Genomic DNA, 22,617 nt, shown 5'->3' with positions numbered 1-22,617 from the left:
CAGGCCTGAATTCAAATCCTCTTCCATACCCCGCTGTGACCAGGACTGGAGGCCTAACCTCTCTGGGTTTGCATTTCTGCACACACACACACACACACACACACCACTGTGTGTTGGAGGATCTGGGCGCAGGGACCGAGCTGACCGGGGCACAGGTGTGAGGTCACCCTGTAGCTGTCATGGTTGCCTTGTTACAGCCCTGCCTCCAGGGCCCAGCCCCGCCCGCCCGCCAGTACCAGGTGAGCGCTCAGGTATGCGGAGGAGGAAGGCCATGCCAAGCTAGTGGAGGAGGAGGGGACAGCAGACACCAAGAGACGGACACCAGGGCCAGGGCTGAAAGCAGGAAGGTGCTGGACAGGTAAGGAGCCCCAGCCCTGGTGGGGGGCTGAGGGAAGAGGTTGGGGCTGGACCTTTAGGTCTGAAGGAGGAGGCTGGGGCTGGACCCCTGGGTTTGAGAGATAAGGGCTGTGCCTGGACCCCCAGGTCTGGGAAGAGGCTGGGATCTACATCCCTAGATATGCGGGAGGAGGACTGGGGGTCTTAAACTTCTGGGTCTGAAGGAGGAGGCTGGGCCTGGACTCCCAGTTTCTGAAAGAGGAGGATGGGATGTGGATCTCTGGATCTGAGGGAGAAGGACTGGGGTTTGAACTTCTGGGTCTGAGGGAGGAGGCTGGGCCTGGTCCCCTGGGTCTGAGGGAGGAGGCTGGGACAGGGTCTGGGCAGCAGGTCAAATGCTCACATCTTCTGCTGCTCCTGACACCTCCAGGTGGGTAGGAGCTTCCGTTCGGGCACCATGAGCACCTCAGGGTGAGTGCTGCCCCCCTCCCCCACACCCGCTGATCCTGTTCCCTCCCTGCTGGGGTTGGGGAGGAGGAAGGGCCCTGTGCTCCCTGCCCGGCCTGTGGTCAGCAGAGGGACCACAGAGATGGGGCTTTCAGGGCTCTTAAGAGGAGACTGGGCCAGGCACTGGCGGCTCACGCCTGTCATCCCAGCTACTCAGGAGGCTGACATCTGAGGATCACGGTTCAAAGCCAGCTTGGGCAGGAAAGTCCATCAGACTCTTATCTCCAATGAACCACTAGAAAACCGGAAGTGGTGCTGTGGCTCAACTGGTAGAGCGCTCGCTGAAGAGCTGAGGGACAGCGCCCAGGCAGAGACTGAGGACAAGGGAGGGGAGAGACAGTTCTCTCTGGTACCAACTCTCACGTAGTGAGCTACATCTCTGTGGTTGTCCCCCAAGCTACAGCCCCACCAGGCGGCTGCTATGTGACCAAACGGGAAACTGAGGCAGGGAACATTAAGTTCCCGCCATGCCCCAATGGTCTGGGGCTGAAGCATCACAAAGGGGGCGGACGCAGGTATTCGTGACGGTGGAGACATACTGCCCGCACCAACGGCACCACACCTTGCTGCTTGTCTCCAGAACCAGCTTAGACACTGCCCTCCCTGCACTAGCTGGGAACCTTCCACAGCCCCCACGACTCATGACCAAGTCTGTGTGCCCAGCCTGAGCTTCCTGCAGGGTCTTCCCTCAGTCCTCTTGTTCTCTTTTCAGCCCAGAAGCTGCCCCCAAACCAAGTGCCAAGTCCATCTATGGTGAGCTGGGGCCCAAAGGCACCTGTGATGGAGGTTTTGGATGAGAAAGGCTGGTGTTTGGACCCCTGAGTCTGAGGGAGGAGGCTGGGGTCTGGACCCCTGGGTCTGAGGGCAGAGGGCCACCCAGGCTCCAGTCACATCCTCTTTGTCTCTCTGCCTCCTAGAGCAGAGAAAACGCTACTCCACCGTGGTCATGGCTGATGTGTCGCAGTATCACATGAACGTAAGTTTGGGGAGTTGTCTTCCGGGGGAGAGGTGGGCTTGAGCCACTGTTGAGAAGAGTTGGGCTAGGCCTGGTGATGGGGTACAGGTTTGTGATCCCAGCATTCGGGAAGCTGAGGCAGGAGGGTGATGTGTTTGAGGCCAGACCTGGCCGCAGAGTAAAACAGGGTCTCAAAAACAAACATAGAGGGCTGGGAATGTGGCTCAGTGGTAGAGCGCTTGCCTCACATGCATGAGGCTCTGGGTTTGATTCCTCAGCACCACATAAGCAGAAAAAGCTGGAAGTGGCACTGTGGCTCAAGTGGTAGAGCACTAGCCTTGAGCTGAAGAACTGAGGGACAGCGCCCAGGCCCAGAGTTCAAGACCCATGACACACACACGCACCCCATAAATATAAACTGGCCCATTGAAATCTGACTTTCCTCGGGAACAAGTCCTGCGCCAGCCCCGGGGCGAACAGCAGCTCTCCTGGCTGACCCGGGGCGGCCTGGCTGCAGACTGGGCACCCGGCTTGTGCAGTGGGCAGTACCGAGGCCCGCGTGGAGGCCCGCGTGGGAGGCCGAGCTCACCCCATGTCCCCACGCTGTCTGTGCCCCCAGCACCTGGTGACCTTCTGCCTGGGTGAGGAGGATGGCGTGCACACTGTGGAGGACGCCTCCCGGAGACTGGCCCTCATGGACAGCCAGGGCCGAGTCTGGGCGCAGGAGATGCTGCTGCGCGTGGCCCCCGACCACGTTGCGCTGCTCGACCCAGTGGTCAAGGTCCGGGGAGGGGAGGGGCGGGTGGGGGTGGACACGGCTGGCAGGACCCCCGGCGAACCCCCGCCTGCGCTTCCGGGTGCACCCCCCAACCCTCTGGCCACGGTCCCGCCCTCCGTGTACCCCACCATCTACCCTGCCCATCCCCGCAGGAGGAGCTGGAGTCGTACCCGCTGGGTGCCATCGTGCGCTGCGACGCTGTGGTGCCGCCGGGCCGGAGCCGGGCGCTGCTGCTCCTGGTGTGCCAGGAGCCCGACCGCGCGCAGCCCGATGTGCACTTCTTCCAGGGCCTGGGCCTGGGGGTGAGCGGGGGTGGGGGGGCGTGGAACCGAGCGGAGCGTCGGGGAATGGGGGGGGCCTCGAGGAAGGGACGGGGCCTCGGGGACGGGAGGAATGGGGCGGAGCCTCTCGTTTAGGGGCGGAGCCTTTGGGGCAGGGCCTATATTTGGGGAGGAGTTGCCTGCGTTTGAGACGGAGCCTCTGGGGGCGTGGCCTCACTTTGAGCGGCGCCTCGGGCGAGGCGGGCCCTCATGTGGGCGGGGTCTCGCGGTCAGGGCGGCGGTCTGGGGTCTCGGCCGTCCAAGGCCGAGTTAGGGCAGGAATGAGGGGGCCGGAAGGACGAGACTGCTCTAAGAAGGAGAGGGGTGTGCGGACCGGTTGGGTTTGGGGAGCAGCCAGAACGAGGGTGCAGGCCTTGTGGGTCAGGACAGGGAACAGACTCGTGTGCTGGATCTCCATGGCGAGGTCGTGGCTAGATTTAGGGCCTGGGCGCGAATCCAGGCGTGGGCGCACACGGGTCCCCACGGGTGGGTCAGCGAGGGCAGCTCGAAGCCTGGGGCTGGGCCAATAATAATGGGTGAGGGACTTGGCCTGGGCCGAGGGAGGCGTGGCCTGATAGCCCGATTGGCAGGCGGAGCTTATCCGAGAAGACATCCAGGGGGCCCTACACAACCACCGCTCCGGCCGCGGGGATCGCAGGGCAGCGGCGCTCAGGTGAGGAGGCCGGAGGGCGCCGGTCTCTGGGGAGCCGACTCCCTCCCCGCGGTTGGCTGGGCCCCAGTTTCCCCTCCTCCCTCCGCAGAGCCACGCAGGAGGAGCTGCTACGCGGGCCTCGGCCCGCGGCGGAGACCCCGCCCCTGCAGCGCCGCCCGTCGGTACGCGCAGTGATCAGTGCGGTGGAGCCGGCCCTGGCCCGCGGGCGACCCCAGGTGGACCCAGTCCCCGAGACTGAGGAGACCGGGAGGCCCGGCCGGGTGTCTACGCGCGAGCGCGCGGACCCGGCCTCCCCGGACCTGGGCCCCCGGGGTCCAGAGCTGGCCAATCTGCAGGCCGAGCGCGACGTGGTGAGCAGGGCCTGGCCAACTTCTGGGGTCCGAGTCGGACGGGTTGGGCGGGGAGACGTGGGTCTCGGAGCGCGGGGTGGGTGGAGTTCGGTTCTGGGGGCGTGGTCTCTGTCACGGCCTGGGGGCGTGGCCTCCCCAGGCCGCGTCTGGGCGCTCAGCCCCGCAGGTCTGGACCAGGAGGGCAAGGGCCTCCTAGCCTGCCCAACCTTGGCCCTCGCAGGACATCTTGAACCACGTGTTCGACGACGTGGAAAGCTTCGTGTCCAGGCTGCAGAAGTCGGCCGAGGCCTCTCGCGTTTTGGAACACCGGGAGCGAGGCCGCCGGACCCGGCGCCGGGCAGCGGGGGGTAAGGAGAGCCCCTGAGCAGAACGCCCCCTTCCCCAACCCACTCGTCCGCCGCCTGCCACGGTCTCCCCGGATGCCCCCCCTCCTTGTCTGATGCGGGCCCCATGCCCCTCGTGCGCACGCTGATTCACTCCACAGAGGGCCTGCTGACGCTGCGGGCCAAGCCACCCTCTGAGGCGGAGTACACCGACGTGCTCCAGAAGATCAAGTACGCCTTCAGCCTGCTGGTGAGGACAGACCCAGTCCTGGGCGTCCGGGGGGGGAGGGGCGGGTGGCGAGGGGCGGCCGGTCCACGCACGACCCGCGCGCTCCCTCCGCCCCAGGCCCGGCTGCGCGGCAACATCGCCAACCCTTCATCCCCGGAGCTGCTGCACTTCCTGTTCGGGCCACTGCAGATGGTGAGAGCCTCCCCCCGGCCCGCAGGTCCAGCCTGTGGCCTTGGAACTGAGGCTGGACTTCCCGAGGGACGGAAGGCCGACCAACACGCCTGACCTTTTGGCAGATTGTGAACACGTCAGGAGGCCCCGAGTTTGCGAGCAGCGTGAGACAGCCACCCTTGACGGCCGAGGCGGTGGCGCTGCTGCGCGACAACGTCACTGCGCGGGAGAACGTGCTGTGGACCTCGCTGGGGGACTCGTGGACCCGCCCAGGGTGAGCGGGGGGGGGGGGGGGGGGCGGGGGGCCGGGATGAGCTTGCAGAGAGGGCGGGGCTGGAGGAACGAAGGGGGCGTGGCGGGCAGGGGTATGGCTAAGGAACCCGGGGGTGGGCTGGGAGTGAGGGCAAGTGCAGGATCTGATTGGAAGAATGACCACATTCGCGTGAAGGAGAGCTTTACTTCACCAGTGAATCAAATTGGAGCAAAAGGTGGGGCTTAGGAAAATTGATGGGCTACAGAGAGAGAGGTGGCCGCGCGGAGGAGGTGGGCGTAGGGAAATGATGGACTGCAAGGAGGGGCGGGGCCGCGCGAAGGAGGCAGGGCTTAGGGAAAGCCTACGGGGAAGGGCGTGGCTGCGCAAAGGAGGCGGGGCTTATGGAAATAATAGACTGTAGAAAGGGCGTGGCCGCGTGGAAGAGGCGGGACTTAGGTAAATGATGGGCTGCAGTGAGGGCGTGGCCGCCAGGAAGAGGCGGGTCTTGCGGAGTGTGTGGCCAGTGTGTGGCCCACGAGTCTGAAGAAAGTTGCTAGAAAGGGACCCCCTACCCCGGGTCGCTGACAGAGGTGAAATTCAGAGGCGGGGAGGACATGGGAGCAGAACCAATGTATTCAGAAACTTAAATTGAGTTTCTGAGTGGAACTTAAAGGTCGGGGCCGACAGAACTGGATGGAGACTAGAATCGTTGTGTACAGAGATGTTCGGGGGAGCGGAAAGCCCATGACTGGGCTTCTAAGCCGTCTGTTCTGCGTCACAGGCTGGAACTGCCCCTAGAGGAGGGCCCCTCGTACAGCCCCGCGTTCTGCAGCGGCTGGGAGCCCCCCGCCACCGACCCGCAGGGCCGCCCCTGGGAGGACCCGGTGGAGAAACAGCTTCAGCATGAGCGGAGGCGCCGGCAGGTGTGGCCCGCGCTGCCCTGTCCCCCCCCCCCCCGCGTCCTTCCCCCTCCCCCCGCATCCCCCGGGCGATATGGCAGGACTGGGTCTGTTACTTCAGATGCAGCCTCCTCACCCAGGCTCTTACTCTCCACAGCAAAGCGCCCCCCAGGTCGCTGTCAATGGGTAAGTGTCCGCTCCATGGAGGACGGGGCTGGGGGGGGGCGGGGAGGGCGATCCAGGAGGGGTGCGTTCCCAAGGCTCCCCAGGATGACTGCGCACCTTCTTTTCTCTCTTTTTCCCGCAGGTGGGTGAGGTGGTGAAGAGGCGGGGCCGGGGCGGGTGCGGGGGGGGGGGGGGGGGAGAGGGAAGGGTTGCCGGGCTTCAGGGTTGCAGGGAAGAGGGTATAGAGGCCTAGGATCCTGGGGCTTAGGGAGGAAGGGCCTGGGAGTGGGCAAATCTGAGAGTCAGGATCCCTGTGCCCTCAGAAGGCGGGAGGGAGTGCCGCTGGGAGTTTGAGGGGCCTAGGCAGCTCCAGGCCTGGGTTCCCAGGGACAGAGTCCTAGCTGGGCGTTAGACGGAGGAGGCAGGGGAATTAGATAAGAAGAGCTGGGATCAGGTGTTTGGGGTTTTGTAGACTCACATGTGAGACTTGAAGGGCTTAAGAGCGAACTTTGTTGAAAGTTAATTAGTAGGTTGTCCCTGGACCTCATGGAGGTAAAGGCTGAGAGGAGAAATGTTTCCCGTCTGGAAGGCTCTAAGGAAATAGCCCAAGTCTGTGCTGGGTGCTGCCTGGGAAGCTTTCTGGGCCAAAAGCTTTGGAAAATTGAAGCTAGAGGCTTGGATTTCTGCCTGGATTCCTGGGAAGGGAAAAGTCTAGGGATCCAACTCCATGGTTCTAAGCTGTGGAGTTCAGCATCTCAGACTCTCAGGGAGGAGGCAGGAGAGGCTGGAACTCTAGGGTCCTGGGGGCAAGAAGGGGACAGAGGAGGAACTGGTGTGAGATGAGAAGGAGAAAACAAGCCAGTGAGGTGGGAGGAGGTGAATGGGGTCTGGGTGAGGGCCTAGCAGCAGGTCTCAGCACAGACAGCATGCCGGGACCTGCCGGCCCCACACAGGGGGCGCCGCGGCCCTGAAGACCCCCCCTCTGTCCTGCACAGGTAGGCCTGATCCAAACTGAGGTCCCTCTCATTGGGGGTCAAGAGCAGATGCTCCTCCTGGCTGCATGGTATTGCAAGGCTCCCTCTGTGCTTCTAGATCTTGGCACCTGGGTTTGTCACTCACCTTCTCTAGCCTCAAGTCTGGGAAACAGGAATAATGATAATCCCTTCCTGGAAAGGTGGGGAGCTTGTGGCTTTGTAGGGGCTAACAAAGAGCTCAAGACTGTGGCCTGGCTTGGGTTCAAAGCCTCTTGCATGAACCTCAGGAACCAGTTCTCCAAACATGGGCTGCATGAGGGAAATGTCCAGCCTCTCTTCTCTCTCTTTCTCTCTCTCTCTCTCTCTCTCCTCTCTCTCTCTTTCCTCTCTTCTCTCTCTCTCTCCTCTCTCTCCTCTCTCTCTCTCCTCTCTCTCTCTCCTCTCTCTCTCTTTCCTCTCTTCTCTCTCTCTCCTCTCTCTCTCCTCTCTCTCTCGGAACTTGAACTCTGGGCCTGGGCGCTGTCCCTCAGTTCAAGCGAGTGCTTTACCACTTGAGCCACAGTGCCACTTCCAGCTTTTATCTGCTAATGTGGTGCTGAGAAATTGAACTCAGGACCTCATGCATGTGAGGCAAGCACTCTACCACTGAGCCACTTTCCCAGCCCTCTTCTCTCTCTTTTGCTCTCAGCCTTGTATCTTCCCTTCCTTCTAGCAAAACTGGAGATTATAGTGAAGGAGGGAGGAAAGAACTGGGGGACAGAGCCCCCAAATTCATGTCCCTATTCAGGAGACCTCAGTTGGCCAGACTTTGTCCTGTGCCTGGCATAAGTGTTGGGTAATGTTTTTACTATGTACATGACTGATCATTAGTGCATCCAGCATCTAGTAGCTGGTCAGCCACACAGACACATAGAGTGACTGCTTTGCTTCCCCCATGGGGTGGAAGTGGTGGTAAAACCTGAGCTTGCAGCACAGTGCCACATCAGGAGACAGGCAACACATTTCCAGGCTCTCATCCCGTTTCTGGTCTCTATGAATGCACTAACCTCGCCCACTGGCTGTTGTAGCCCCTGCTTGATGCTAACCCCAGCTCTCACAGTGAGCTCAGACCAGTGAGGCTGGCTGCCTCCTAATCCTCAGCCTTCCCAATTCTCCTCAGTCACCAAGACCCAGAGCTACAAGCTGAGCCCCAGCAGGAGTCGGAGCCCGCAAGAAAGTGGGTCCTGTGTAATTATGACTTCCAGGCTCGAAATAGCAGTGAGCTCTCAGTCAAGCACCGGGATGTACTGGAGGTTAGGGGAGGGGGGCAGGGTGGGATCTGAGATGCCGGAATCAGCCCTCCCAGCAGCCCTGCAGACCCAGGCCCTGAATTGCTCCTCCTACCCCATCCAGATCCTGGATGACAAGCGCAAGTGGTGGAAGGCTCGGGATCAACGGGGTCAGGAGGGGTATGTTCCCTACAATATCCTGACTCCTCACCCCGGACCCCATGTGGACCACAGCCAAAGCCCTGCAGGAAGCCTGGTGAGCCGGGGCAGACTCCTAGGTCTTCAGGGAGGGGAGTCTAGGCCCAGACCCTTGGGCTTGGGGGGCACATGAGGATGGGGGGGGGGCTGTAATCCAGGAGGGAGTGGAGGGCTGGGCCTGTCTTCTCCTGATCCAGCTACTCTCCCCATTCCCCGTAGGAGGGCAGCGCCCCGCCTCCCCCGCCAGGCCCGGCTCCAGCTCCGGCGCCGGCCCGTCCCCTCTGGAACAGCTGCGACAGTCTCAACAACTTGGACCCCAGCGAGAAGGGTGAGTTAGGTTGGGGGGGGGGGGAGAGACACTGCCTCAGGGGAGGGGACCTCGCCCTGGCTTTCCAGGCAGGGAAACCGAGGCCTGGCTCTGAAGGTGCGTCCCTCCCGCAGAGAAATTCTGTCAGATGCTCAGCGTGAACGAGGAGCTGCAGGCCCGCCTGGCCCAGGGCCTCCAGGGGCCGAGCCGCGCTGCCCTGGGGCCCCGCGCCCCGGAGCCACCGCTCAGCCCCAGCGCGGACAGCTCTGAGGTCCACGCCTGGCTGCGGGCCAAGGGCTTCAGCTCTGGGTGAGTGGAGCCCGGCCTTGTCCCTGGTGAGGTGCGGAGCCCAGAGACGGTAGCAGCCCTCCACAGTCCCCGGGCGGACCGCCCGCGGAGTGGGCCGGTCCTGAGACGGCTCCCGGTGAAAGGCTCCACCCGGAGTCCCGGGACAACCTGCCGGGTTTGGAGCGCAGAGGTGTGGAGGGGGCTGGCTCCTTAAGCCCCGCCCCCGCCTGGGGGACTAGGGCGCTGCTGATTGGGTCAGTGGCAGAGGGGGTGTGGCGTGCAGGCAGGACAGCGAATGGCTGTCCCGCTTGACCACGCCCTCACCCCTCAGGACCGTGGAGGCGCTGGGGGTGCTGACAGGGGCGCAGCTCTTCTCTCTGCAGAAGGAGGAGCTGCAGGCCGTAAACCCCGCAGAGGGGGCGCGGGTGTTCAGTCTCGTCACCGTGCAGCGGGCGCTGCGGGAGGTGAGCGCTCCGCACCCCGCGCCCCGGGGCTGGCCGGCGGGCGGGCCAGCCAGCAGGCCAGCGGGGAAGGTGTTGATTTCCGCCCGCCCACCAGGACAGGGAGAAAGTGTCGGAGCTGGCGGCCGTGATGGAGAAGCAGAAGAAGAAGGTGGAAGGCAATACCGAGACAGGGGTCATCTGACCCCGCCCCCGGCCCATCCACGAAAAGTGATGAGAGCTGGGTGGGGTCACGGGCGCCCGCGCCCCTCCCGGGGGTGGGCCTACATCCGGGAGCGCGGCGGGCCCGGCCCAGTCCCGGCCTCGCGAGTGGAGGCGGGGTCACGCTCGGGACACCCGGACCAGCCGCCCATCTATAAACAGCCTCCTCTCAACCGCAGTGTCGCCTGCTGTCCCCTGACCGCCCGGCGTCCAAGGGTCCCCACTGCTCCCAGCTGCTCTGCGACCCCCGCCTCGCCCCCCACGTCCTGGTCCTGCCCTTCCTCACCCCTAGGCATTCCCATCTGATGGTTTTGCTGGTCAGGACGGGCTTTCCAAGCCTGGTGAACTCCTAGACAGTCTTCGTTACCCAGCTCAGATACCCTGGAGCCCCGTCTTCTAGTACCCCAGTACCCACTCTACCTTGTCCACTCACAGAAAGGGCAGAGCCATCTCTGCATGCTGGGGGCACTGTGAAATCTGCCCCCCTTCCAAGCCTCATGTCCAGTCCCCACTGTCCAGCAGGGCTGGAGGACCAGGCGTCCCTCTGCCTCCAGGAATTACAGCCTGAGTCCTGGCAACATCCTGGGGCCTCTAGCAGCTCCCTTTGGAGGTGGATGCCCCCCCTACCCCACCCCAGGGCCCTGGAAAATCAGAGGGCCTCTGAGATAGCCTGGAGCAGACAGGAGCCTGGGCTCCTCATGCCTAGTTTCATCCTGGAACATGGGCTCCTTCCGATGTCCAGCCCAGTCCTACCCGGTACCAAACACATGCACCACCTGGTCCCAGCGTGGCACTGACTGCCTGTGGCTAATGGCCAGGCTCGAGGCCTGCTTCTTCCTGCCGGCAATGCCCTGGCTCAGTGGTGGCCTCCCAAGTGCTGGGATCACAAGCATGTGGCTGCCACTTCTCACTTCTAGTAGAGGAACTATAAATGCAAATAGTTATGAAAACCACTCTGTTCTCCACACTCTTTCCTAATGAGGGGTCCTTGAGCCAGGCTGCAGGCCAAAATGCCTGCAGGAAACAGTGAACAAGCTAGCAGGCCACTTCTTACCATCTTCACTCTATCACCTGCTCGGGGCCACCATTCTTTCCAGATGGGATTTCACCTGTAGCTGGCCTGTCACCCCCCAACCTCCAGTCTACTCTCAATGCAGCAGCCAGGATGTCCCCCTAAAAGCCAAGGTGGATGAGACATGGTGGTCTGATCTGGCTTGAGCTTAAGTCCTCAGAGCCCTGGACTGCACAGCACTATCAATGGCTTTTGGTTTTTTTTTTTGGTTAGTCATGGGGCTTGAACTCTGGGCCTGGGCACTGTCCCTCAGCTCTTCAGCTCAAGGCTAGTGCTCTACCACTTGAGCCACAGTGCCACTTCCAGTTTTCTGGTGTTAATTGGAGATAAAAAGAGTCTCATGGACTTTCCTGTCCTGGCTAGTTTTGATCCATGAACCTCAGATCTAGCCTCCTGAGTAGCTAGGATGACAGTTGTGAGCCACCGTGCCCGGCCCTTTTTTTGCTGTTGTTGTTGGTTGTGTGGCTTGAACTTAAGCCACAGCGCCACTTTTTAAAAAAATATGTTTCCAACTTGTTTGCCCCCAGTGGCTTATCTCATCTTAACATGTCAGAACTGCTTCTACCCCAGGGCCTTTGCAAAGGCAGCCCCCACCACATCAAGGACTCAGGTACACAACTCACACTCCACCAAGCTCAAGGGTCTACCTCCCCGACCACACTGCACCACATGTACCATGTGCACACCCCACACACCCCCACCTCACCATGGGCCAGGCCTCTCCCCCAGCGCGCACGCGCACGCATAAACACATACACACACACCCAGCAGGGCCTTTCCAGCAGCATGGGCCTGCAGCAGTACACAGGGCCCGGCAGTGGAGTACAGCCAGTACTGACTGCACGAGTCACGCATGTGCTGCTCCAACCTCTGCTCCAGACCTGGCTGCTGGCACATTTCCAGATTGTCTATGTGAGTCATCTCAAATGCTAAATGTTGACAATTGACTCCAATCTGTTGGAAAGGCTGCTTGAGCCCAGCATGTCCACAGCCCCAGCTGACCCTCGTACACCTCCAACCACTTCTGCCTCACTTAGGGCCCTCACTCTCACAAGCTGCTCCTTCTAGAGTATTCCTCACACCCTTGTGAACAAGCTCCTTCCCACCTGCAACACCCCACTCATATGACCTATTGATCCAGCCGGGCGCCGGTGGCTCACGCCTGTCATCCTAGCTACTCGGAAGGCTGAAATATGAGGATAATGGTTCAAACCCAGCCCCGGCAGGAAAGTCCGTGAGACTCATCTCCAATAAACCAGTAAGAAACCAGAAGTGGCGCTGTGGCTCAAGCAGTAGAGCACTCACCTTGAGCTGAAGAGCCCAGGGACAGCACCCAGGCCGAGTTTAAGACCCACGACTGACAAAAAAAAAAAAAACACCTGAGCTCCAAAACCAGAAACAGCACCACCCACGCCCCACCTGTGCTGGCTAAAGGCATGGAGTGGCAATGTTATCGTTTTTATTTGTGCCTGTGCTTTGTCTCGAAAATACCTTCTCCCCTTCCCCAAAACAGGTGGGGAAGGGGCAGCAAAAATAGAAGACGTTCCTCCCTATTGCACATGGACCCTATGTCCACACCCAGTCGGCAGAGGCTGGGCAGGACTCTTGGCACATTCCTAGATCCCTGCTCGGGAGGGGTGCTGGGTGGCGTCACACGTGCAGTGGGCCCCGGTGGCCGCGGGTCTTGGCAAGTGATCCCCGGGCTGCTTGATCCTAGCTTCCTCCTGGTCCCTTCTCTGGCCCCCCACCCCCATCTCCTTTCGGCAACATCCCCCTACCTGGCTCAGCCCCGCCTCCCTCCTGGCCTGGGCCCCCTTGGCTCCTAGCCTCTGTGCTTCCCTCTGGGTCCTGAGGTCCCCAGAGGGGGTTATGGCTTCTCAGGGGCTTCCCCGGAGCCTGGTCACTCGTGGTCACGGGGGCGGGGTGCATGTGTCAGAAGCAGCTGCGTAGATGCGGTGCGGGGCTCTGCAGTCACTTGGACAGTTTGCTGATGACCCGGATCAGCGCTGCATTCTCATCCTTGAGCCGCTGGTTGTCAGCGCGGAGGTCGGACAGGGCCTAGGGCACAGGGCAGGGTCAGTGGGGTCAGCGGTCCACGCAGCGCACCGGGCTTGTCAGTGGCCCAGCACCCACACCCACCTTCAGTTCCTCCTCCAGCTCTGCAGCCTTGCGCTCCAGGGCCCGGCGCTCCTAGAACAAGGGGCAAGGTCAGGGCGCCTGTGGCTGGCACTCAGGGGCAGAGGTCAAGGCTCCCCAGCCCAGGCAGCCCCCACTCACGAATCTCTCCAGCTCCAGGAGAGCGGGCCTCTCGGCAAAGCGTTCCTGCCGCTGGAGAGGACAGAGAAGGCCGGGTCAGCCCCGGTTCCAGCCCAGACCACCAGTCAGACCAGATGCACAGACCCTGGTCCTCTGACTTTCAGGGTCCAGCTCCCAGGCCCAGGCTGCCCGTCACAGCTGGGCAACAGAGCTGGGCATCCTCACCTGCGTGGCTCGCTCCAGCTCTACCTTGAGCTGTGCCAGCCTCAGTGAGGTTTCTGTTAGGGCCTCTCGGAGCCGCTCATTCTCCCGGCGCAGCTCTGCATATAGCTGGATGGGGGGACAGGGCAGCGGGGGGACAGGAAGCCAGGTCAGGAGGGCAGGGGCAGGGCAAGGGGGGGCGGGACAGGCCGGGTCAGGACAGGGGGAGGGCAGGCTGGGTCAGGAGGGCAAGGACAGAGGGTGGGGGCAGAAGGCCGAGTCAGGAGGGCAGAGACAGGGCAAGGGCGGCCCAGCATGCAGAGGCAGGAGAGGCAGCATGGGCATGGGCTGCACCTTCCGGAAGCCTCCATCTGGCTCTTCAGGCCCTGGCTGCGGCTCTGGGTGGAGGTCCCGCTGGGCGCGCTGCCTGCGGGCCGTGCCACCATCCACGGCACTGTGAAGTGGTGGAGGGGGCCCAGGGGTGCGGGCGTCAAGATGCGGATTCTACAGACCAACCAGACCACCCGGCCCAGCCCACATACCTGCCTTCAGCACTGTAGTCCCCCGGCTCTGCCTCCTCCCCCTGCCGAAAGTCAGAGAAGGAAGGGGTCAGCCCCACCTACTGGACCCCAGCCCCACCCCCCCCAGGGCCCAGACCCTCACCTCCGCAGGCCCCCTCCGCTCTCTGTTGGCCTTGGGCTTGCTGTGCTCCCTGGCAGCCAGTGGTCCTGGGCCCTGCCCGTCGGGCACCTCTGCTGGGGAAGGGGCGTCACTCAGTGTATGGGCGCCCAGCCAGGCCCTGGGGGGAGCTGGCAGTCTGCCCAGTCACTCTGCAGAAGGCGAATCTCACCTCGCTGGGCAGGGCCCTCGGAGTTCTCCACACCAGGCACGCGGGGCCTCTGGGGCGGGTCCTGCAGGGTGGAGGGGGCAGTCAGGACCAAGGAGCCTGTACCCTACACAGTGCTCACCTAACCCTGCTCACCAAGCTGAGCATCGATGACCTCTCTGGCTCTGGGGTCTTCCCTGCGGCCTTCTCTGCCTCCTTCAGGTCTGTCAGAGTCACGCCCTGTGGGAGAGGGACAGTCAGGGAACAGGGGACAGTCAGCCAGCCAGGTCTGCCCTCAGACTAGGGATGCAGACCCCAGCCTCCTCCCTCAGACCTAGGGATCCAGACCCCAGCCTCCTCCCTCAGACCCAGGGTCTAGGCACAGCCTCCTCAGGAGACCAGGAGCTGGCCCCCACCTGGGTGGACCTCCGGGACTGGCGCATGAGGCGGGAGCGAGCCTTCCGCTGGGACTCTGACTCCTCGTCCCGCACAGGCATCTGGTAGGACCTGAGGAAGGACCAGCACTCAGGCGTGCTCTCCGGGCGCTGTCCCCCTCCACACACTGACACAGTCAGACAGGAGCTGCCACAGCACGGGGACCCCATGCAGCCTTACCTCCGCCGGTCCCGGGAGTCGGCGGGAACATCGGGCTTGCCTGGGGATGCAGGCCCTCCTGCAGAGGGAGGAGGGGGCCTGGCGGGGTCAGACCTGTGTGGATTCACAAGTCAGCATCACTCAGACCTGAGATCTGCACTGGACACTGGACATAGCAGAACATGCTGCGTGCGCTGAGCCCAACAGCTCAACAAAGACGCAAACCCGGGAGCACAAGAGAGTAAAGAACATCAGGGAAAAGAAACAGCAAAGCTGCAAACATGGAGACTCAGAGACCTTGCCTTTCATAGATGGGAGGGTCTGCAGGAAAGCCAGGAGGACAGAGCCAGCCCCATAGGTGTGAAGGGGATGAGAGAGAAGCGGGGGAGGGCATGAAGGGAGGCAGATGACCGAGGCCTTGAGCATTTCACTGTGTCTGATACACGCAAAGGGAAGTGAGGGTAGTGGGGGGGAGGGGCAGAGGGAGAGCACTTGGGGAGAGTCAGGAGGCCCAGAGAGCAGACTTGCCCTGGATCATGAGCCAGGACAGACCCACCTCCCCTCCACCCCAACTTGCCCAGAGACTCACAGAGGAGCGGTATCTGGAACCTTCCTGGAGGGAGTAGGGGGAATCCTGGCAAGTCGTGGCTCCCAGACCTGCATGGCAAAGAGCTTGGGAGGTATTCCCTGCCATGGAGGCAGGCGGTGCCCTGCCCTGCTCTGCCCACCAGAGCGGAGGTCCCACCCCACCCACCTGAGCAGAGGTCCCTTCCACCTGCGAAGAGGAGGCTGAGCGCTGCAGCCCAGCCCCAGGGGCTCCCTCGACCCCCCGCCTTTCTGTGGGTCCCAGGGCACTGGAGCTGCCTGTCTTCTGGAGACCAAAGCGGCGAGGGAAGGCAGCCTCTTCCGGCAGCTGGAGAGAGGAACCACCACCTGTCACGTCACAGAGTCCTCTCCTGAGACACAGGTCACCCACAGGACAAGCAAACCTCTGCCCGCCAGCTCTGGGCTCATGTTCAGTGGACCCAAACCTGCAGTCCACCTGCCCCACAAAACCTGCAGTCCACTACCCCCCAAACCTGTAGTCCACCTACCCCCCCAAACCTTCCACCTCCCCTGCTGAGCCTCTCAGTGTGACCTAGCTCACCGCAAGGCTCTTGGGGCCTGGGGACGGTGGGGAGGACACGCCATTGAGGGCCCTTGGCTCTGGGCAGGGAGGTTCTGTGGGGAGAACAGGCAGGAACTTACAGAATATGCCAGTGCCGCAGAGAGCCAAGACCTGGCCTCCTCCCTCAGACCCAGGAGTCCAGGCCCCAGCCTCTTTCCTCAGACCCAGAGGTCTAGACCCCAGCCTCCTCCCTCAGACCCAGGAATCTAGACCCCAGCCTCCTCCCTCAGACCCAGGGATCCAGACCAGCCCCAACCTGTGGGGCTCTCCTCTCCCTCATCATCATCTCGAATGGGGGGCGCCCCAGCCCCAGCAGGCCGGCGTTCCTTTGACAGATCCTGCAGGGAGATCTTCTCACGGCTGCTCAGGCGGCACACGGAGCTCCTGGGAGGCAGCGTGCGTTGAGGGGAAGTGGGGGCCCCTCTGGCCTCCCACCCAGACTCCTCCTACCTCCGGTGTTTGCCACTCAGGGGTGCCTGGGGCTCTTGGCCTCGGCTCTGCGAAGCCTCTTTTTGGTTCCGAAGCTGCAAGGGAAAGGGGCAGCTGAGAACACCGGCACCACACGCGCGCGCCCAGGCAGAACAGCACCGGTACACCCAGCCTCGGCCAGCACTCCAGCCACAGAGGGCGCCGGGACTGACGCTTGCTTTCCCAGCCAGCATCAGGAAGAGGTGCCCAGGCCAGGCTCAGGGACTCAGCCCTGGGCTACCCTCCTCCCTACCCTCAGGGCAGCCTTCGCTCCAGATGTGGAAGGAGAGGGCTTGCCTCTTCTTGGTGTCCACAGGATTGCGCTAGCCCTGCCCTACCCAGCACTTCTAGCTGTCCAACGATGCCCTGTCCACAGCTCTGGGCTGTTGCTGGTCCCAGGGCAGGAAGAGAATGGGTGGGGGGAGAGGCGGGGAAGGGGTCCCTGGGGCAGCACAGGACTCACATCCTCCTGTTTCTGGGCCAGTTCCTCCAGCAGGCTCAGCACCTCCTCATCAGCCAGGTCACAGGGACGCTGCCCCTGGGGGGGAGCACAAGCAGACAATCAAGCAGGTGAGGGAGCCTCTGGCCCTGCCCCCACCATGTGGCACAGCCCTCACCGCGTGGGTCAGCGAGTCCATGCCCCCTCCATGCTCGGCCAGCAGGCGGCAGGCATCCTCCACACCCCAGTGCGCGGCTGCATGCAGGGGGGTCCAACCATCTCCGTCCCGGAGCTCTGGATCGTAGCCTGCTTGGAGGAGCAGCCTGAGGGCCAGGGCAGGTGATGTCAGGGGCCAAGATAGCCATCTGTGGCCAGTGGTACCAGTTAGAACATTCAACATCCCTGCACTGGCCAGAGAGCCACAGCGCCAAGCTCTTCCTACGGGCTGCTGCCTCTTCCCTCAGGCAAGCAGCCAAAGCTTCCTGAACCCATTCCTCAAATCCCATGAGATTGGGAACTCCCTGGTGGGGAGCAAGGGTGTCCCCTAGAGGAGGTAGGTTCAATGCACCCTCTGCCAGCCCCCAAAGGCAATCTTGGGGCAGCAGGTTCTGTGACTCTAGCTGTCCTAGAGAGAGGGTATCTGGCAGCATAATGCTGCCTCCCCCTCATATACCCAGCAGCTTCTCCATCTGCCTGTCGCGCTAGTGGGAGCCTTTTCTCAAGAGAGCCTTTTCTCAAACTCAGAGAGATGGGGACTGGGAAGGTGGCTCAGTGGTAGAGTGCTTGCCTTGCATGCATGAGGCCCTGGGTTCGATTCCTCAGCACCACATAAGCAGAAAAGGCCAGAAGTGGCGCTGTGGCTCAAGTAATAGAGTGCTCAACTTGAGCAGAAGAGCTGAGGGACAACGCGTAGGTCCAGAGTTCAAGCCCCACAACCAGCCAAAAAAAAGTTCAAAGAGAAGGATGGAGTCATCTTAATTCCATTTCAAGCTAAAAAAATAAAGTGTTACATGGTAAAAAAGCAGCAAAGGGACCTGAAAAGTGAGTGGGGAACCAGCTCCAACTCCCCTACCATGAGGTGAATGGACTGCAAAGTAACATCCACAATGGAGGTGAAGATGACAAGGAAGAACATACACAACAATGTGCAAAACATATATGCAACCCAGCATCGGTGGGTTGTCATCATAGCTACTCAGGAAGCTGAGGTCTGAGGATCACAGTTCAAAGCCAGCTCAGGCAGAAAAGTCCCCATGAGACTCTTTAACTCCAATTAACCACTCAAAAAACCGGAAGTGGCGCTGTGGCTCAAAGTGGTAGAGTGCTAACCCTGAGCAAAAGAGCTCAGGGACAGTGCCCAGGCCCTGAGTTCAAGCCTTGACCAACCCAAACAAAACAAAAAAGTAACACTGCCTTCAAATACATAATTTTTTTTTTAAAAATCAGAATGACAAGGAGGCACAGGCAAAGTTCACAAGTCTGCCAAGAAATGCTGGCATACCTCTTATAGAATCTGATGGAGTAAACAGGGGAACCCTGCCAGGTAGAGAAGATCTGAAGCAAAGCTGCCCCCATAGAGGACACAGGACTGACTCCACACTGGCCAGCTCATATACTGCGCAAACCTCCACAAATTTAAAAGGCTGTGATGGTATCGTACATACTTTCTGACTATAACACAGATAAACCGGGATTCAGTAATAAATGATGAGATATCTCTAAATAACCCACGGTCACAAGTCACAAATTCCGACCTGTTTTACCTCAATCACAATGAAAACGTGTAGGTTTAGGTAACGCTGCATTTTGAGGGAAACAGGTAGCCTCAGGGACACCGACAAAGCAGTGACCCCACTCACCTCATCACCTCGATATAGCCCTTGGCTGCAGCCACATGCAGGGCAGAGGCCCCAGTGCGGGGGTGCCGGGCCTCTGGCATGGCCCCCCCATCCAGCCAACACCTCGTGTCGTGAAGTAGCAATTCCTCCTCAGCCCGCTTGGCAGCCTCCACATCCACACCTGCAAGAATAAAGACAGGTGAGGGGCGGGGCTCACACCTCCTGGGGCCAAATCCACTGTTCTTCCCTGGGTGGCCAGGGGGAAGGTTGGATGGGCCCCAACTTCTGCCCTGCCCCACTGGAAGCAGCCAGGTGCGGTGCCCTTTGCGATACAGTCCCCTTCAGGGTAGGGAGCCCTTTGGAACTCAGGGAGCCCAGTTTCAAGCCACGTGCCCCTCCATGCCCCTGGGAAACGCCCACCTCCCACAGTTCGGCTTGTTTCCTCCACCAGTGTCATGTAAAATGACAACCACACGGCATGCACTCTCGCTCTGGGCAGCACATCAGGAAAGCTTCCATAATTATGCACTTTGGGGGCTTCTATGACCACTCACTTCTGGGGACTTCCTATGACTGCCCACTTCCCTGTGGTGGGGGAATGCTTCACCCAGCGAATGACATGGCCTCTAAGCCCAGGCAGCACCATCCCAAAGCTCTCGTCCTGGATGCCATGGCCCACCTCGGCGGGTGATCTCCGCCCTCAGAAGCCCCTCCACGGCATCTGACTCAGCCAGGTCCAACGGCAGGTCCCCATCACTGTTGACCGCAGCAATGTTGGCCCCGTGGCTCAAGAGGTACCTGGGGGTAGGGTGAAGTCAAGGCTGCCAGTCCCAAGCCTTCCTCCCAGCGAGGTCCCATCCCCATAGCGCGCCTCACCTGGCGATGTCCAGGTACCCGCAGGAGGCAGCCACGTGCAGGGGCGTCCAGCCCTCATTGTCTGCCTGGTTCACGGTGGCTCCCTGCTCCACCAGGAAGCGCACCACCTCCAGGTTCTCGTCGATGCAGGCCTGGGGGTACGAGCAGCTGTCGGTGAGAGGCCAGCCCTCCCCGGCATAGCCTTGGGGCCCTCCACGCACACAGTCCTTTAAGGTACCCCTGGCTACCCCATGGCAGGTGGGCTGGGCACCTGGAGCCAAGAAGAGTTGAGTGGACTCCAGTGGGCATGGGCAGAGGGAAAGGGTTGAGTTTGTATCTAGGGGTGGGGCTTTCTGTGGAGGAGAGTGGGATCCAAATTCAAGGCTCTGTACTTGAGCCATCTCTTTTTTTTTTTGGTCGGTCGTGGGGCTTGAACTCTGAGCTTGGGCGCTGTCCCTGCACTCTTCAGCTCAAGGCAAGCGTTCTGCCCCTTGAGCCACAGCCCCACTTCCGGTTTTCTAGTGGTTTATTGGAGATAAGAGTCTCACGGACTTTCCTGCCCAGGCTGGCTTTGAACCACGATCCTCAGATATCAGCTTCCTGAGTAGCTAGGATGACAGGCGTGAGCCACGAGTGCCTGGCTTGGTTTTTTGGGGTTTTTTTTGTTTTGTTTTGTTTTTTTGATAGAGTCTCCTGCCCAGGGCAGCCATCAATCTTCCTGAGGTGACAGGCACATGCCACCAAGCTTAGCTTATTAAGATGTAGTTTACTTAAATATTTGACTGGCTGGTCTTGAACCGTGATTCCTCCATTTCCACCTCCCAAGTAGCTGGCACTACAGATGTTAAGCCACCACTCTAACCCTCGTGTGGAACTCTTGAACCTCCCTGACTCAAAGCATCACCCACAGTGACTACCTTAGAATGGGACTTCCAGCAGTCATACCAAGAAAGGACCCTGGCCACTCACTCCCCGGACTGGGGATTACTTCCAGGGGGTTGAATGGAGAATGCATGGGGCAGCCTACTCAGGATGCAACCCCTAGAAAGAAGCAGGCCATGCAGGAGGGCAGCACTCATGCCAGTGGTAAAGACAGATGCCTGTCCCTGCATCCCATCCACAGCACAGGAAAAACAAAACAAAAACAGTGAACTTGTATACACACTAGTACCTGCCAGGGACAGAACAATGGTCTGGGGTAGGATGCACATGGGAGTGAAGAGGCTATTTCTGCACCCAGGCTGAGCAATGCAATGTTGAGGTTGCGGGCCTACTCTGTGCAGGGGTTTTCAGGCCCATCCTGTCTAACCCCCTTGTCCCAGGGAACTGAGTACTAACTGGGCCCCCACAGCACCCAGCCAGCAGTTGCACCAGTGCTGGAGTCCGGGGTTCTCAGGGTAAGTTTCTCCCCCCACCCCCATGCCTTCACTGCTCCCAAGCTACCCATCTGCAGGAGGGGGAGGGAGCTCCAAGGCCAGGAGCATGAAGTCATGGAAACTCAGGCTGCAAGGGGGGCCACACTTGCCCTGGGAACGTTTATTTCCACTCCGTTGCCATGGCAAAGAGAGGGGGGGCAAGCAGGGAGATGGGCCTTTCCCTTTCAAGGACCTGGCCCTGTGTAGGCATCCATGAACGATGGCTGAGGCCTGAGCATCAGGGAATCCAGGCCTGGCCCTCCTCCCAGGCATTAGTCTGCCTTCCTCAGAGATAGGGGTCCAGACCCCAGCCTCCTCCCTCAGACCCAGCAGTTCCAGATCCTTCCACTCCTAGAACCCACACTCCTTGCCACTAATATTCCAGGAGCTCTGGGAGAGAGAAGAGCGTACCAGTTTTGCCAAGTGATGGACAAGCCCCTGATGCCACCAACTAAGTTGGGTGCACGTGGTTCACACTGTAACCCCTAACTACTCAGGAGGCTGAGATCTGGAGGATCACAGTTCAAGGCCAGCACAAAACGTTCCTTAGAGACAGGCACTGGTGGCTCACACCTGTAATCCTGAGATCTGAGGACCACGGTTCAAAGCCAGCTCGGGCAGGAAAGTCCTTGAGACTCCTACCTCTAATGAACCACCAGAAAACCGGAAGTGGTGCTGTGGCTCAAGTGGTAGAGCGCTGGCCTTGAGTTAAAGAGCTCGGGGACAGTGCCCAGGCCCAGAGTTCAAGACCCACGACCGACCCCCCCCCCCCCAAAAAAAAAATTGTTCCCTAGACTCCATCTCCAGAATAACCGGGGATGGAGGCGTGGCTCAGGAGATGAGTGGCAACCTGGCCAGCAGGAAAGCCTGCGTTCAAACCCAGTGAATGCGGTGGGGAGGAAAGTAGGGCGGAGTGAAGCGCGAGCAGGAGAGGACCGGCAGGGGAGACACCCGCCGGGGACAGAGGAGGAGGCCCTCTCGGAAAGACCATCCCTCGGCAACGGCAGCCCGACCAAGGCAGATGCCCAAGCAGAGGCAGCGAGGCAAAAAGTTAACGGCCGGAGGCGGGCAGCCTGCGGGCGGGGGAGGCATGCGGGAGGCTGGGGGAAGATGACAGCCTGAGACGCGGAGGGGACACAGGCGACACAGGCTGAGGGCGCTCGGGGTCGGGGAGCCGGGGCGGCCAGGGAAGGCCAGAGCCCGGGAGAGGGGCCTGGGCGGGACGAGGGCCAAGGGGCCGGGTCCGATCCGAACGGAGCGGAGCGGAGGGCAGGTGGGGGCGCCGACCTGGTGCAGGGCGCTGATGCCGTCGGCGTTGGTGGAGTCGAGCACGGCGCGGGCGGGCGGCGGGGCAGCGGGGTCGGGCTCGGCGCCGGGGTCGGCGGCGCGCAGCATCAGCCGCGCCTCGTCCAGGTCGCCGCCCGCGCAGGCCGCCAGGAACTCGGCGGCGCGCTCGAAGCGGACGGTGCGGACGCGCCGCTCTCCCGGGCCCGGCTCGGCGCTCACCCGCGCCCCCCACTGCCGCAGCTGCTCCCGCCGCCGCTCGCGGGCCGCCGCCGCCGCCCCCGGGCCCGCCGCCGGGCCGTCCTCGCCCGACATCGCGCCGCCCGCTCGGACGGCCGGGCACGAAGCGACCGAGCGAGTGAGCGAGCGCCGAACCGCCGCCGCCGCCGCCGCCGCCGCCGCCGCCGCCGCCGCCGCCGCCGCCGCCGCCGCCGCCGCCGCCCGACAGCGTACCCACCCGCTCGGGGGCCGCCGCCGGAACTGCCGTTCACCTCGCGCCGCCTTGGGATCCCGCGGCCCCCGCCCGGTGCGATGACGTCAGGACG

The 22,617-nt window shown here is 61.5% G+C and overlaps 2 protein-coding genes across 3 annotated transcripts; one reads left to right on the top strand and one right to left on the bottom strand.

Moving 5' to 3' along the window:
• Window positions 1–300: 300 nt before the first annotated feature.
• On the top strand, window positions 301–10,586 carry Eps8l1 (EPS8 like 1). Its single transcript, XM_042683375.1, has 20 exons — window positions 301–358; window positions 767–807; window positions 1,556–1,596; window positions 1,761–1,819; window positions 2,418–2,579; window positions 2,729–2,878; window positions 3,487–3,569; window positions 3,658–3,919; window positions 4,140–4,266; window positions 4,404–4,492; window positions 4,589–4,663; window positions 4,768–4,916; window positions 5,677–5,818; window positions 5,952–5,980; window positions 8,093–8,225; window positions 8,326–8,457; window positions 8,619–8,727; window positions 8,841–9,015; window positions 9,326–9,458; window positions 9,553–10,586. The coding sequence occupies exons 2-20, from the start codon at window positions 794–796 to the stop codon at window positions 9,637–9,639; spliced, it is 2,151 nt and encodes a 716-aa protein (XP_042539309.1). The 5' UTR covers window positions 301–358; window positions 767–793; the 3' UTR covers window positions 9,640–10,586.
• Window positions 10,587–12,113: 1,527 nt separating this feature from the next.
• On the bottom strand, window positions 12,114–22,452 carry Ppp1r12c (protein phosphatase 1 regulatory subunit 12C). Of its 2 annotated transcripts, none has more exons than XM_042683373.1 (22): window positions 22,076–22,452; window positions 19,395–19,525; window positions 19,198–19,316; window positions 18,540–18,699; window positions 16,859–17,003; window positions 16,705–16,779; window positions 16,224–16,297; window positions 16,030–16,157; window positions 15,753–15,826; window positions 15,360–15,518; window positions 15,195–15,262; window positions 14,627–14,719; window positions 14,428–14,518; window positions 14,168–14,251; window positions 14,036–14,096; window positions 13,849–13,940; window positions 13,728–13,768; window positions 13,540–13,639; window positions 13,210–13,314; window positions 13,006–13,056; window positions 12,868–12,918; window positions 12,114–12,786 (listed from the first exon to the last, which is right to left on the bottom strand). In XM_042683373.1, the coding sequence occupies exons 1-22, from the start codon at window positions 22,385–22,387 to the stop codon at window positions 12,700–12,702; spliced, it is 2,301 nt and encodes a 766-aa protein (XP_042539307.1). In that variant the 5' UTR covers window positions 22,388–22,452; the 3' UTR covers window positions 12,114–12,699. The 2 variants fall into 2 exon arrangements, with proteins under 2 accessions (XP_042539307.1, XP_042539308.1); XM_042683374.1 differs by having other exon boundaries at window positions 13,849–13,937.
• Between the last annotated feature and the right edge of the window lie 165 nt (window positions 22,453–22,617).

The sequence above is a fragment of the Dipodomys spectabilis genome, unplaced genomic scaffold, assembly GCF_019054845.1.
Source record: "Dipodomys spectabilis isolate Male_0828 unplaced genomic scaffold, ASM1905484v1 ptg000080l, whole genome shotgun sequence".
Lineage (NCBI taxonomy): Eukaryota > Metazoa > Chordata > Mammalia > Rodentia > Heteromyidae > Dipodomys > Dipodomys spectabilis.
This window is presented reverse-complemented; position numbering and strand designations above follow the sequence as displayed.

Bases quoted from the DNA above. Each gene is read 5' to 3' on its own strand.
- Eps8l1 (XM_042683375.1), top strand. The intron at 4,664-4,767 runs GTGAGAGCCTCC...ACCTTTTGGCAG, and splicing joins TGTTCGGGCCACTGCAGATG to ATTGTGAACACGTCAGGAGG. The intron at 8,226-8,325 runs GTTAGGGGAGGG...TACCCCATCCAG, and splicing joins AGCACCGGGATGTACTGGAG to ATCCTGGATGACAAGCGCAA.
- Ppp1r12c (XM_042683373.1), bottom strand. From the start codon at position 22,387: ATGTCGGGCGAGGACGGCCCGGCGGCGGGCCCGGGGGCGGCGGCGGCG. The intron at 16,158-16,223 runs GTAGGAGGAGTC...GCTGCCTCCCAG, and splicing joins CTGAGTGGCAAACACCGGAG to GAGCTCCGTGTGCCGCCTGA. The intron at 15,263-15,359 runs GTGGGTGGGGTG...TTTGCCATGCAG, and splicing joins TGGAAGGGACCTCTGCTCAG to GTCTGGGAGCCACGACTTGC.